We start from the raw sequence: 15904 nt of genomic DNA, 5'->3' as shown, positions 1-15904 counted from the left end.
ATTAGTTCCCATGTGATGCTGATTCTGAGGCTTGGGAGACCACACTTGGCAAACCACTATCTTCATGGATTATCTGCATCAACATTCCTAGAAATATTGTTAGAAATGCATCTACTTGGGTTTCTCCTTCTCATGGTTCTACTGTATTCTAATTTCTGGGATGGTGCATGAAAAATCTATGTTTTTAAGCTTGCTCAGTGGCTCTTCTGTACACTCAAGTTTGAAAACCCTTGATGTATGGTCACAGGAACTAGATCTTTTCCAGTTGTGTTCAAGACTGCTTGGGGGAAGAAAAAGAAAAAAAGACTGCTTGGGGCCTATCCATTTAATCAGATCTTCTGAGAAAGCAGAATGACTTGTTCCCTGGCAATACTAGCTGTCTTCTCTTCCGGGTGAAATGGCAGTTTAGAAATGACTTGATTGCGAAGCTGCACTGTTGCTTTTACAGCACACAGGCTTGAAAAGTGGCGTATTAGAGCCAGCAATGTAATTACTAGTTGCATTGGGCAGCTCCATTGTAAGGACTCTCTGAGGTTGCTGATGGGTTTTCCTTCTTTTTGACTGCAATATTAAGCCTAAGATGACAATTAACCCTAAATCTTTTTAAATCATCGCTGTTTTCCACATTGCTAGAAAACACTATGTCAGAAAATGAACAAAACAAAATAAACACAGTATTATTTATGCTTAGAGACAGTAATGTTTCAAACCACACACACACACACACACACACACACACACACACACCCCTTGCTTAGCATCCAGAAATCCCTTTTTCATTTTGCTACTTTAGTTACAGGGAGCTTTAGGAAGCAGTAAAAATAGTGAGAGGAGAGAGGGTGTAGAACTTTGTAGCATCAGTTTTTATTGGCATCTGACCTGAGCTGATTGTCTATCTCATGCCCATGTGAAGAGGTAGAATAGCTTAACAGGGCACCAGGGCAGACAATTTTTGCAGGAAAAATCATGCATGCAAAGAGGGCAGCTACTGACAACCTTATTATAAAGAGCTTTGCTTTTTAAATGCTTCCAAGGTATTGACCCTCAGGTCCCTGTGGTATAAACAGGGTCCTCGACTTGGAATTGCCTACTTATCAGCCTTATGGGTACCCTTAGCCCATATGAAACATTCCCATAATTTCCAAGCATGTTCAGGCATTCACATGGCTACCAGCTCCCTTCTCACCCTTTCCCCCAATGTTATTTCTTCAAAAAGCCATAATAGCATACTGTCACTGACTCAAGGCTGATCAGCCAGTTGTGCATCAGCCAAAGAGCTTTCTCTTCAGCCTGACTGGTGGTTCTCCCTCTGATCAAAGTGCTAGCGGACAGATGGAATGAAAGGAACAGAAATAAATGCAACTGTTTCCTGACTACCAAGCAACTTCTATGAAAATGACATTGAGATTTGAATTTTTTCAGTAGGACTGGTTTATGAAAAAAGTAAAGTTATTATAATAAAGCAAGGTGTGTACACTACTGCTGATGTTTCACTACAACTTTGTTTTTATCCCTGAGCATATTTGTCTCTGGACGGTAGAGTTAGCTGGGAGAGCCAGAGTCTAAGAATGGATGCAGCTCCATCTCGACCAAATCATTTCCCTGGATATTTGAGAGCTTCAACAGGAAAACTTCAGAGCAGTGGTTCTCAAGCAGGGGTGATTTTTCCCCCAGGGGGGACATTTGGTGATTTCTGGATACATTTTCAGTTGGGCTACTGGTATCTAGTGGGTCAGGTCAGAGGTGCAGCCAAACATCCTACTTTGTACAGGACAGCCCCCAACAATAAAGAAGCATCTGCATTATAGTCATCTCTGATTTCTATACAGTTTTCCAGACCTAATGGTGGCTGAGTGTACCTGAAGGTTCTGGGAAGCAGAGGGGGGACAGTTGTTTCTGAAGAGGTGTAACAGAAAGGGATCACTACTCTTTACTTTCTTCCCAGAATATGCTTCCAAAGATGACCACAGGGACTTCGCTGGGGAACTGGAGGTGCTTTGTAAACTTGGACACCACCCAAACATCATCAATCTCTTGGGAGCGTGTGAACATCGTGGTAAGATGTTCTTTTCCTGTCTTTCCTGCCAGATTTTTTTTTTTTTTAAAACAGGCACATTCCATATTGAAATTAGGAAAGACAGTCATCTAAGATTGTTATCTATTTTTTTTTAAGTTGCAGTTTCAGTCTGAATGTCTGGTCCCATTAATAGATCATGCTGAGATTTAGTACCTTTTTGAAGGTAGATCCCAAGGCTGAATCTTTTGGCCTCTGATGTGGTTCAGCTAGTACTGCCCCAAAATATCCATGGCTCCTACATGCCTCCACCTTTGCTAATCCAGAGGTTTTCTCAGCTACTACTAAGTGGATTGAGGCAGCCCTCAGCACCAGGAAGAGTGAAGTAGATTGGCTCTTGTTAGTTGCCTACCTTTTCATTTTCCCTCCAAACCCAAGGAACTGATATTCTGAATGTTAAATCTGTGAATGCCATTAATCTACTGTAATGTGAAAGCACTGGTGATGCTTAGGTTAAAATAATAATAATAAGCTTATATCTAATAGTATCAATACTTTGTTTTTATCCAAAACAATGTCCTGTACAATAACACTGAAGTTTTACAACTATCCTATGTCACACATACTCTTAAGTCCAACTTACATTATTAATTCAAGTATTTATTGAGTATTTCCTATTGTAATGCATGTAATTAGCTGTGAATGAGTAGGTAACAAGAAATCTTTCATGGCTTTACCTCTGCTTGCTACCTGGGTTTGTAGGTCTAAATCTATGCTTAATCTTAATTTCTCGTGGAAAAATTTGCTCCAACAAAAAAGCTCCACACAGTAATTATTTACAGACTTGACAACCTCTTGTTGACTTTGCAGCACAAATACCAACAATGGAAAAGAGACTCCTTCCTTTTCCTCAATTTATTAAACTAAAAATACTGGTACTTCAAACAATGTATCATTCTGTGATCCAATAAGGGTGTAATTCTGAAAGCCAGATCATGTCTCTTAGGTTAGATAATGAAGTAATGACATTTATTTTTGAGCTATTTCCTGAGAACAGTAATCAGCATGGGACAGCAGTAAATGAAAGTTAAAAAAAAAAAAAAGAAACCGACAACAACAGAAGAATGTATATCTTTTAATATTTTGCTCTATCGTCACATTATTGGTTGGCTCTTAAAATTTATAATTCAGTAAAGAAGTGAGAAAGCACATTCATACCAGAATTGAAGTATATCTTTCCTTATAGTACAACAGGATTCAGTGCTAGATTTTTTTAATTTTTGAGAATTTCACTTCCTTAGAATATCTTTGAAGTTTAAATTCCTTCAACATTAAAAAAAGACCAAATAATTCACCTTTAAAAGACAGTAAAACCACTTTACTTTTCATTGGCTCCAAAGATCAATGTTTTTATCAAAGCAGCTTACATTTTATTAAAAAGGGAAAAGGAGAAAGCAATTTGGAATAAAAATAAGACACTGCACCATAGTTTCCTCTAGGAACTATTTTGTTTTATTTTTTTCCTAAAAGGTTGAGTTTTCTGGTTTCTGTAAGCAAAAATGCAATCCCTGACACTAGGCTCTGCTGACTAGTGACCTACTCAGCAATATAGTGACTTATTCCAGATTTTAGGGAGGAGCAGAAGGCAGGAGAGAGAGAAAGTTACCTGGTGTGGGTCCTCTTCTGCTATGGATATTTTATCATTGTTTTTTGATTAAAAAAATATAACCTCGGGCTTCCCTGGTGGCGCAGTGGTTGGGAGTCCGTCTGCCGATGCAGGGGACACGGGTTCGTGCCCCGGTCTGGGAAGATCCCACATGCCGCGGAGCGGCTGGGCCCGTGAGCCATGGCCGCTGAGCCTGCGCGTCCGGAGCCTGTGCTCCACAGCGGGAGGGGCCGCAACAGTGAGAGGCCCTCGTACCACAAAAAAAAAAAAAAAAAAAAAAAAAAAAAAAAAAAAAGCTAGATTCATACTGGAATAACATGCCTGGCTCATATTAGGTTCTTGATATTCAATATTGATTGAATAAAAAAATGACAGGTGATGTGGACTAGCTGTCTTAGATCGTCTGGAAGCAAATGCTTTGATTTCATTCTACTAGTGTCACCGAGTAGGTGACAGGAAGCCCTCTATGTTTGGTAGAGGTGGGGAGGGGAACCCTGAGAGCAAGCACTTTAAGTATTGCAGGAATGATGTCACTTGTCTTCCTCCTGGCCCCAGCATTACCGAGGTCGGTACCACTAGGTGTGTAACTTTACGATAAAACAGAGGTGTATAAGCGGTTCCTGAGAATCATAGCACATCTCAGAAATATCACGGCAGCTTAGGGTTACCGATAAAGTGGTGCTGTCTCCCTTCCTGCCCAGGCTACCTGTACCTGGCCATCGAGTATGCCCCCCACGGCAACCTCCTTGACTTCCTGCGCAAGAGCCGCGTGCTGGAGACGGACCCTGCGTTCGCCATCGCTAACAGCACCGCCTCCACGCTGTCCTCCCAGCAGCTCCTCCACTTTGCAGCAGATGTGGCCCGGGGAATGGACTACTTGAGCCAAAAACAGGTTTGTCCTGAGGATCTTGCTTTGGACATCTTTCCTCTGAAAGTCTCTCTGGAATCAGAGTTTAGATAAGTTTGTACATTTGTTTTTGGTCGCTGTCTCTTCCTTAATTCCTTCTTACAATCTTCTAACTTTCATATCTTTGCTAATATGTCATCTCTTTATATAGAAGTTAATGCCCAACACTGACGGTATGTTTATCTAGTGACTCTTATCATGTATATTTGGTGAGGTGCCTTCACCGATCTAAGCTTGGTGTGGCTCTAAATAATGCATAGTAGCAGAGGCCATTCACGGCAACTGGAAGATTTCATGACCTGGTTTTTCTTCCAGGTTGCTCCTCCAGAGACATGTGGGTCATTTGGCAGAATCCACTCACTGAGCATTTAGGAGAGGAACTTTAAGGGAACTGGATTCTGGTGACTTTTGAAAACCCCTTTTCACACTGACCTCTCTGTTTCCCAAAGCTCTTGCCCCTACGCAAGAAACAAAATGGAGTGAAAAAGCAAATGCGATGCTGAAAATACATGATTTTTTTTTAAATTTCAGTTTATTCACAGGGACCTGGCTGCCAGGAACATTTTAGTTGGTGAAAACTATGTAGCCAAAATAGCCGATTTTGGATTGTCCCGAGGTCAAGAAGTGTATGTGAAAAAGACGATGGTAAGTTCAGAACAGACACTGATGAGATCCTTTCTGGGGCACCCCTCCCTCTCCTGATGTTGTTTCTCTTAGAATACCATCTTTCTGTGATGACTGAGGCCTCTGACCATTTTCCCCATTGGATAATGCCCTGGCCCAGCAAACATCCTTTCTCATTTTTGATTCCTAAAATGACTGGAGGGTCGACATTTACCAATGAAGAAGGCCCTGTCACATGTGGCCAAGTAATTGAACGTGCAAGCCTAGTGCTGCAGGGACTCAGGTCTACATCCAGCCCAGACCCTGAGGTCTGGTCTCACTCAGAAACCTCTGGAGAGCTCCCACAGTCCCCTTTTGCACAGCAAACTTAGGAGGGGGGAAAAGACACTTAATATACCTTCTAAAACATCAAGGAAATCAATTAATGAGGTTCCTAAATCACAAGGATGCTCTAGAGAGAAACTCATAACTTCTAAATGCTCATACAAAATTTCCCTCTTTGCCAAAAGTTCTCTGCTCACTCTTCAAGCCCCAATCAAATCCACTTTCACCTAATGATACCTAGTCTCCTAAACATTCATATTTTATCTTCAAATACAAGCTCCTGGGAGAACCTCACCACAGTGTTAGAAGAGAGAAGCTGGACTCATTCTGCTACTTTTGTCCACCCTAGAATCATAAAGCCCTGGACATGCCACATTCCTGGACATTAGTGCTGTGCCGACAACATGCCACCACCCTCTGCTTTCCCTGAGCGGGTGGGCAATGTAGGGCGTTGGGGGTGACACACCCTGTAGTCTTTGCACGTGTTGGGTAGGTCCACTCCACTGGCCTGGCTCTCCCAGCATTACCTGGGCTCAGCTTTCTTGGGATGACTCCAGTTCTTATAACATATAGAGGGTCCTTTTACTTTTGTGGGTACCAAATTGCCTCCTAGCAAGGCTCAGGCTTCTGTGTTTATCCTCAAGCTCAGGTTTCCTTTCTCTTCAATATACTTATTTTAGTTACTGACAAGATAACACAGAAATAATACTCAAGAATGCTTTCAAGAGGAAATGGTCCACAGTTCACAACCTGGACACGATTAATTTATTTTATTCTTTACTTATGGCCTTCCACAGGCATACATTCTTTTCCATAGTTACAATCACAGTGAACCTAACCACTTTGGAACTTCCCACTCTCTTTTTGGATGAGGTTTTGAAGTTAGTCTCCTTTGGTTCTTAGAGACCACCATGCCCCTGGTCCTGTATACTTATTAACATCAGCACTTTTTGGAAGCCAGAGATGCCTCCCTGAGGGCTGGTTTCCAGGCAATATTTTTTTTTCCCCTAAACTCTTCAGATTTGCCCCACTCAAAGCTGACTTTTCTCTGGGAAGGAGCTGGGCTGGTCTTAAAGAAGCAGGACCTACCACCACTCACCCATCTACTCTGGCTCTCCCCACTCCTCCTGGGAGCATCCTCCTTAGAATCCTCTTATCTCCATCACAGAATCCCTCTCCTTCCTTCACTCTGGAGTGGGTGGGGCGGGGGTTTGCCCCAGATGAGGGGCAAGAGAGGTTAACACAGGTTAGCCCCGTAATCCACGCATTTTATTTGGTTGCTTTCCTTAGGCCCCCAAAGCTAAGGTTGGTTTGCTCGACATTTCATCAAGGGTAGGGATTTCTGTATATTGGGGAGCTTAGGAGGAGTGCTTAGAGGGGCGGAGCACAGGTAGGGCTCAAGTCTATCTCCCAGTGGAAGGGCAAAGTGTGCAGTGGCAGCATGGGGTCTGGGGAGGAAAAGGACAGGGTGAGGGTAGGGGAAGAAAAGAGAAGGGACTGGAGAGGAGCAAGCTCCCGGCAAGAAGGGTGCAGTATAGCAAGACACCACCAGAGGGCAGAGGAGCCACTTTCTCTGGCCTATTATTTAAGTCAGAGAGATTCAATTCCTATTGTACCTAGAGTCGTCCGGGGAAATTAAAAAAAATACAGATGCTGAGTCCTATGGCTTAGATATTCTGATTCAGTTATTCTGGGGAGGGCATCCTGCATCAGTTTTTTTTTTTAAATTCCCCCAGGCGATGCTAATACTGGAAGTGTAGCAAACTAACGTACTTAAGTGATTTGGGGTTTTACTATCATTGATTAATATATCGATCCCGTCAGCATGGATTTATTTATTACTATAATGTTTCATGCTTGTGCTAGGTTTGGGGATAATATAATTCAGACACAGTGTTCTCCTTCAAAGAGCTCAGAGACCCATAATGAACAATCGTCACAGTGGATGAGGCTGAGGATGAGGAAAGTGCCAGTGCCATGGGAACTCAGAGGAAGCACACTGAAGCTTTACAGTAAATGTCAAATAGATATTGGAGATGTCAGAATGAAGTGGATGACCTGGAGGATGTGGTATATATAAAAATCGAGAGGCAAAGGAAAGCATGGAACCTTTGGCCATTAAGTAATTCAGTATGGCTGGAGTGTGATGCAGAAAAAAGGGAGAGTTAAAATGCAAGGCTGGGACTTTCCAAGGGAGTGTGGAAAGTTCCAGAATGGTTAGGTTCACTGTGATTGTAACTATGGAAAAGAGTGTATGCTTGTGGAAGGCCATAAGTAAAAAATAAAATGCAAGGTTGGAGTTAAAACGCAAGTGGGGATAAGGTCCTGAAGAGCTTTGGATGCCAGCTAAGGATTTGGGGACTCATCTAAGCATTGGGGATCTTGGGACATTAAAGAACTTTAAGGAAGGGAACCACATGGTTGTACTTGCCATTTAGAGTGATTGTGGTGTGGAGAACAGGTCATCGGGGTGAAACTAGAGGCTGGGAGATCCGTGGAGAGGTGGTGGTTTCATCAGGCAGGAGATGATGGTGGCCTGCACCAAGGTGATAGCAGTAGGGACAGACACATGTGGGCAGATCCAAAAGCAGTCAAATAAAACAGAAAGGAAGAAGTGTGCATGGAAATCAGTCATTAGGAGGTACGAGGTCAGAGGTCAGCTGGTTGGGAGTAAATGAGAGCAAAGACCCAACAGGAAATGGAGACAACTCTTTCCGTTCCATAGCTGTGAAGGGGAAGAGAGAAAAACAGGTGACAGATGGGGTGGGGTGGACATAGAGAGAAGGGAGGCGTGGATGTTGAGGAGAACACTGAAGATGTAGATGTGAGAAAGGATCCTTTTTTAAAAGAAGACTATTTTTTTTTAGAGCAGTTTTAGGTTCACAACAAAATGGAGAGGAAGGCACAGCGATTTCCCATATACTCCCTACCCCACACATGCATACCCTCCCCCATCATCAACATCCTCTGCCACAGAGGTACCTTTGTTACAGCCAATGGACCTGCATTGACATGCCATAATCACCCAAAGTTTATAGTTTACATCAAAGCTCACTCCCGGTGTTGTACATTCTATGGGTTTGGAGAAATTTATAAGGACCTATGTCCTTCATTATGGTATCTTACACATTTTCACCGCCCTAAAAATCCTGTTTTCTGCCTATTCAGACCCCAGATCCGACCCCACCCCTAGCAACCATGGATCTTTTTTGAGAAAGGATACTTTTATATTTAAACCTTAAAGTACAGGACAACCATTTGGGATTTATGGTCAGAAAGAGCTTCAAAATAGTGCCAGTAAATACAGAACTGGGAGAGAATTTCACATTCAGGAATAATCCTTGGGATCCAGGTCGGGGCTGGTCTCATGGAAGGGGAGTCTGGGAGAATGCCTGCTCTGGTTTTGAGGGGGGCTGAGAAAGATCCCCTAAATACTCCTGATTTTGCCCCACCCACTGGCTAATGTAAGCTGAAATGCCACTGTTAGAGCTTGGACAGATCTCTGGGAGGGAGGGATCCATCTCTCAGTAGGGTTCATGTATTCCTGGGGTGGGTCGAGAGGAAAGGAACCCAAATTCATAGCAAATTTGAGGAAACTAGGAATAAAACTCAGAAGTCAAACTTCACATTTTCCAGTCCACATCTCATTTTCCCCAGCCTGGACTCAATAAGCCAAGAAATGGGGCAAACCTGGAGGGAGTCGGGGCCAGGCACCCAAAGGGTGGGCAAGTGTCTCTCATCCTGTCTCCAAACCCAATGCACGTGGCACTGGCTAGAAGTCATCACCTTCTCTGTGAATCACGGGCATACTCTTCCCTTTGGCCTGAAATGCTCTTTCCTCCCCCATACACCTGATGGTGCCTACACATCTTACAGAACCGAACTCATGTGTCCCCTCCTCTGGAAACTCCTGCACAATCCCCTCCAGGCACACGCGGTCTCCTCCCATCACTTTAGCCTTTCCTGCATTACAGCTTACTTCCTAGGCCTGTCTCTCCTTTCACACCTCTGAGTGCCTCTGACAGCCACAAAGGGAATAACTGAGTGACTAGCGAAAGGACACACACATCCACACACACACGTCTGCACACATCGTTATTTTTCTTTATGTGAAACTGTGGTAGGGGCCCCTTGAGGTAAGTGGGACTCACACAATTTGCAAGTCTTTGAATTTAAAAGCACACTTGTGGGTGGGACATGTGCAAAACAGTTCCTGAGTCTGCCACGCCTTCTGTCTGGGGACCTCCCCGGGGACTTGGGTGAGTCCCAGCTTCACGCCAGCGGCGAGCCTTGGGAAGGGGCCCTGTCCAGCCTAAGCGGCATCTCACCTCGTTCTCTCCAGGGACGGCTCCCCGTGCGCTGGATGGCGATCGAGTCACTAAATTACAGCGTGTATACAACCAACAGTGACGTGTAAGTAAAGCCTCTCACTGCTGAGGGATTTTTTTTTCTTTTTTTGTCCCAGAAAAATATCCATTTGACAGAGGTTTTAAAGAGAAGCAGAAATATTGTATCCGTCTGGGGAATAAAGCTAATCACTAATCCCAGGAAATCACAGACTAAATGAAGCCACAGAGGGGACAGTTTTCCCTGGTGGCAGGCTTTGGGTTTCTTTCTGCATGTCGAGGAGTGACCTCAAGTGGTGAATCCCTCATCTCCAGAGGAGCAAGGGGCATCCCAGCCTTCCCATGGCTCCACTCCCCAGACTGACCTCAGCACGAGGACCTAGATCAGAGGAGGTGGCCCCACAGTAGCTGCTGGGGATCAGAGGTGGCAGGGATGGAAAGCAGACAGACACAGTGGGAACCATCTCTGCTTGCAGCCTGCATGACAAGTCTCAGGCTGGCGGGGGAAGGAAGGGTTGGGATTGAGGCCTGAGCCCTCTTGCTCAGGTTCCCTCTTTTCAGGAGGAAGAACTGAGGCCCCGAGTGTTCCTGTGTCTTCAGTGTGTGCCTTTATATGTTATCTCACATCATCTCTGCATAACTTTAAGAAATTGGTGTCCTCACTTTTGGAAGAATACACTAAGAGGCCTCAGGAGTTCTAGTCACTTGTCTCAGGTCACACAAGTATCAGGTGGCAGAGATGGGATCTGACATAGGTCTGTCTGGCTTAGAATCTCCTGCTTTCCAGCTTTCCACCTTGCATTCGCTACCTAAAGCGAGTGGGAGCTCTGGCAGAGCTAACACTCTTTCCCTGTTATAATCCTTCCACTGGCCGAAGAGGAGATAAATGCATGCTGTGTGCAAGGCCCTAGCCTAGGAAACAGACATGTAACTTTTCCTTTTCTGACCTAGGCTTAGTCGCCCTGGCTTTCTGGGCAGAAAGTTGACTGGGCAACATACGTGCTGGTTATTGGTTTCTCTTTTGTTCCTCTGCAGATGGTCCTATGGCGTGTTACTATGGGAGATTGTTAGCTTAGGTGAGTATCCATGTCTACCTACCAGGTGAGGCTCTAGGCAAAGCGAGTGGGCCCCTCCCGGACTCCTTTACCGTATAATCTCATGGGTAACGTGTACTCAGTGCCAACAGACGCCACTTGGGAAAAGAACCTTACGGGTTTCCATGTTTGAGTGTGTTTATTCCCATGGTTCTCTTTATGAAAGCCCTGTGTTTAATGTCATATTTAATACTAATAACCTGGTGGTCAAGAACTTCATTCTGAGTTGTCTCTGCTTGTGCACAGATGTCACAGAGCTGTCATAAGTTTACTTCTACAACTTGAAGACAGTATATTATGAAAAGTCACATTTTCTAAGGCCATTTAATACCACGTGAAAATGTGCATGCCAAAAACCAGAAAAAATTCCCATAATCCCGGTTTTATAAATATTACACATGAAAAAAACTGGGAGGACCACACAGAAGGATTTTTTAAAATGTAGTTTTTTTCTGCATTATTTTTTGTATTTTCCACAGTAAACATGTATTGCTTTTCTAATTAACATTGATAGATAAAATAGGAATTGCATAACATAAATACAGACTTCCAATTAGGAAAAAGATCCATGTCATTGGTACAATAGACGTGCTGTGTGTAGACAGACTTGGGGAAGAGGAATAGCACCAGAAGGAAGGAGACTGTGGTGGATCTCTGCACTAAGGAGTGGCCGCACGAAAGCACGGTCTGTAGCCGAAGTCCAGCTGTGATGTGCGGTAGGCTTGCTCCGGAGGAAGATCACCACGGGTGCTCAGCATCGCTTGACACACCCCGTCTTTCTCCCAGCCCCTTGGCTGTATAGCCTCAGGGCAGGAGATGCTGACTTCTGCATCCGAGGGGGCTTAGGGTGCACCGTTTCCTGTCTTCCAGGTGGCACCCCTTACTGTGGGATGACGTGTGCAGAACTCTACGAGAAGCTGCCCCAGGGCTACAGATTGGAGAAGCCGCTAAACTGTGATGATGAGGTGTAAGTCAGGCCTCACCCGGGGCCATTTTATCCTGACTTTCTCCCTGTACCTTTCTTGGACTGACTCTAGTGAAGGAGCTATCTGATACATACACGTATGTTTACCTATATGTGCACACACGCACGCACACATGCACACCCCATATAGTCAGAAACAAGGGGGTTCTTGAAACTAAGACTGTGATGCAATGGGCAGGGAATAACAGCTTTCTAGGCATAGAAATCCAGGAGGAATTTAAGGTGATGATTCTTGGTTGAATCTTAAGGTTGAAAGGAGAAAGGGCAACAAAGGCAGAAAAGATCAGAAATAAATTCATGAAATTATCCATGAATTAAATGTATGAAACCTTGAGACTAACTTTGGGGACAGAGATTTCAGAGCTGTTATATTAAGAAAGACAGATTTTTCTTCATAAAATCTTACTTCTATGAGGATTATTTTCCAGGAATAAGTATTCTTCTCAGGGGAATAATGATTATCTTTAGCGATGTTGCCATTCCCAGAACTAACCAATGTAGTTGCTGCCTAACTGGCATGATTTGAAGAGTGCAAGGCTCTAGGCTGAGCAAGTAATTTATCATCCAAACCAAGCCACTTCTAAGAGTGAAATAGGGTGCTGTTATTGTTATGGTACAAGAGATATAAAACTAGACCATCCTGGGAAAACCTGGATGTACCTGAACCATCATTGGACAAAGTCCCTAAAATGTCATCTTTTGAGATTCATTCCATAAGGAGTGATATTTTCAGCCCTTATGAAACTTCTGTTAAAGTACAAACTGTTCTATTGATAGAATCTCTAACACCCCAGGCTGATGGTTGAGAGCCCTCTGTGCACTACAGGTCCCCTGAGTCACCTGGTCAGCATGTGAAATCTTGAGCCCCATTCCCAGACATGATTCTATACATCTAGGGTGCGTCCCAGGAATCTGCATTTTAACAAGTAGTTCTGGCCACATTTGAGAAAGTACTGACTTAGACCAGCACTTCCTAAGCTAGGTGGAAAGTGTGAGACGTAAATAAATGACACAGAGTTCTGTGATCAGTTATGTCTGGGAAGCTTCTAGGTTAAACCTGGTTAAAAAGGTAGCTTGTTTTTAATGGAATGACTTCTCAAGATTTTTCTGGGTCGATCCCTAAGAGGAAGATGCCATGGGTGGCATTTTGCAAATTTATTTGAGCATGGGGCCATTTTAAAAAAATAAAACCCTGACATTTTGAGAGGTGTGGTATTCCAAGGGACATGCTGCCCTAGACATGTAACTCAGTTCTTTCCAGATAATCAGAATAGCTGAGACCAAGATCCCATGGGAGTGGTAACTAAAGCAGGCACTAGATCTAGTGGGAGAAGAAAGGGGACTTGGATGGGGAGATGGGAGGCCTAACAGAATCTTCCTAGGTGCCGTACTTTTGTCTTTTGCTGGCTAAGCGTGATGACCATGCGTTGGGTGGCTACATTCTCTTTTTTGCCATACCCTACACCTGGCTGTGCGCAGGCCTGAAGCACAGTTGTAGACTTAACCCTTTCACTGTTTTCAAAAGGTATGATCTCATGAGACAATGCTGGCGGGAGAAGCCTTATGAAAGGCCCTCATTTGCCCAGATCCTGGTGTCCTTAAACAGGATGTTAGAAGAACGAAAGGTGAGTATGGAGATCAAAGCAGGGGTTCTTTAAGTGGAATTCCTCATGTGTCTATTGTGGTTAATAAAAAGTTGATACAAGTCAACAGGTTCTCCTGAGCATGACCCTAGGTGCTAGAGGGACATAAGGATGTGGACCCAACTTTGAGGAAGTTACAATTTTGGAGGACATAAGATTCCTATATAAGATACAGTCACACACAGTAGCACAACATATACAACTGGCTTATTCGAGCTAGAAGCAATCTTAAATCTCATCAGTCATACAGCCTGACCCTTTAATTTTATAGAGGAAGAAACAGACGTAGAAGGGTGAAAAGTGACTTGCCCAAGGACAAACAGCAGGTAGACAACATAGCGTGGTCTACAGGTTACTATGGGGAGGGTCAGGCATTCTATCAAAATTTCTAGAAAGTAGTTGACTATACAGACCTGAGGTTCGAAAGACAAATCTAGGTTAGGGAAGTAGATGTTGAACGTCATCAAAACCCAGTTGGTAATTAAACCAAAGATGTGGGTGAGGTCACACAGCAGGAGGTGAGAAGCAGACAGAGGAAGGGGCCTTAGAGGATGTGGGGCGTGTCAGGAGGGACCAGTGAGAGACCATGAGAAAGAGAAGCCGGAGACTGAAACAGGTGAGAGGAAGCAATCCTACTTGCAGAAGTCAGGGGATGCTTTTCAGGAAGAAAGTTGTTAAACACAACAGAGGGAATAAGGATAGAAAACTACCCCCCAAGTATCCGCATCTGAGTTGAAACAAGCTAAGGAAACTGGGGTATTACTGTAACTGCCCCTGGCAGAGGCAGGACTGAGCCAGTTTGTGTCTCTGAACCACTCTTGTTCTTCTAGACCTACGTGAATACCACGCTTTATGAGAAGTTTACCTACGCAGGAATCGACTGTTCTGCCGAAGAAGCAGCCTAGGACAGACCATCTTCAGCTGTATATTCCGTTTTCGCTTCACCAGCATGAGAGACCCTTGAGAACTTGATGCCAAGCAAGCAAGTCTCTGTCAAGAGAGGTGACATAGAATATGGACGTGTATATAGATTGCTGTCTGTCTGGGACATTCACCGTAAGACCCCTGTGTGTGAATCTATAGTACCCTCTATTAGGACTGTATATATACTATTTTGAGTAAGAATGTGCTGGAATCAGAATGCCTGTGGTTTCATATGCAATAATATATTTTTCTAAAAACATGGACTTTACAGGAAGGTGTGAGAGTACAATTACTGTAGTGCATAACTCATTATTGTCCCAGATATTTTTGATATTTACCTATATATTGGATGTTATGTCTTGCTGTGTAGAAGAAAATATTGTAAACCTGACCCTGATAGCACAGGTGAGAAAAGTAGGGGAAATGTATGAATTCTTACAGGACATGGATTTAAGTCTGTACCTAAGCAATATAAAAGAGCTTCTTCTATCTCTAAAATTTCCCCCTCACCTGTGGAAGCCACCCCAATTTCATTTCATAATTTGACAACTTTGTCAGGTGTTTCCAGAGCCCACAAGTCAGTCCAGAATGCTAACCCTGAAAAACAGATTTAAATCTCGTTCCTTAGATGCCTAAGAACTTTGAGAGAAGTATAAGTTTGATCAATTAATAGGATTTAGTTTTAGTTTCTTTGATAACATTGATGTGTTTATTAAGAAATTAAAATAGGAAGCTTGGAGTTAGTTAGTTATATTTGGGAGACATGTGACATCATATCAGATTAACATCCCTACCTGTATTACACATTGTAAAAAGTTTTAGTTTTGATCATTTGTGAGTTTACCATTTATACTGTAGGCACATGCTACACTGAGATCATATAGTAAGTGAATAAATGTCTTGCCTACCCACATTTTGTCCAGGAATGTGTCTCATAGGTATTGCCAAATGTCTGTATTATACTTTTGAGAAAAACACCTTAAATTATCATCCTCTACCTTGTTGGTAATATGCAGAGAGCAGTTGGTGGGTATATGCCACCAGACGTATCTCAAGCTCACAAGATTAGAAATGTCTTCCAGAAGTATCCTACTGTCTAATCTGTTTTCTTGCACCTCTGGTAGTATTCCCATGTGAACTGAGGGCTTAGAACTAGAATCCCTTTTAATTGTGCTGCAATGTTAACAGTTCGCCATACCGCATAATGTTCCATATTCCTGCCATCTGCTCAACTTTATGCATCAGAAACAATGACCAGGAAATTGTATTTGTCCCAAACGCTCTTCATCCACAACAGCATATGCAGTGGAGACAAAACAAAAGCAAGACGGCTGTCGCAGCGTTTATTGCATCAACTAAGTAGGGGCTCAAATGAAG

The 15904-nt window shown here is 43.5% G+C and overlaps 1 protein-coding gene across 1 annotated transcript in view; it reads left to right on the top strand.

Moving 5' to 3' along the window:
* The window catches only part of LOC308619279 (angiopoietin-1 receptor-like), a gene marked incomplete at its 5' end in the record, with an annotated part of 112017 nt that extends 96577 nt beyond the window's left edge, over nucleotides 1-15440 (top strand). The window contains 8 exons of the mRNA XM_081237903.1: nucleotides 1946-2056; nucleotides 4382-4572; nucleotides 5119-5232; nucleotides 9878-9948; nucleotides 10917-10957; nucleotides 11846-11942; nucleotides 13486-13585; nucleotides 14434-15440. Coding sequence (XP_081094029.1) covers nucleotides 1946-2056; nucleotides 4382-4572; nucleotides 5119-5232; nucleotides 9878-9948; nucleotides 10917-10957; nucleotides 11846-11942; nucleotides 13486-13585; nucleotides 14434-14508 — 800 coding nt within the window. The 3' untranslated portion in view covers nucleotides 14509-15440. The remainder of the gene's footprint in view (nucleotides 1-1945; nucleotides 2057-4381; nucleotides 4573-5118; nucleotides 5233-9877; nucleotides 9949-10916; nucleotides 10958-11845; nucleotides 11943-13485; nucleotides 13586-14433) is intronic.
* Between the last annotated feature and the right edge of the window lie 464 nt (nucleotides 15441-15904).

The sequence above is a fragment of the Mesoplodon bidens genome (genome assembly GCF_964165515.1).
Source record: "Mesoplodon bidens genome assembly, chromosome: 6".
Taxonomy (NCBI): domain Eukaryota; kingdom Metazoa; phylum Chordata; class Mammalia; order Artiodactyla; family Ziphiidae; genus Mesoplodon; species Mesoplodon bidens.
The sequence above is the reverse complement of the archived record's forward strand: the minus strand, read 5'-3'. Positions and strand labels throughout refer to the sequence as shown.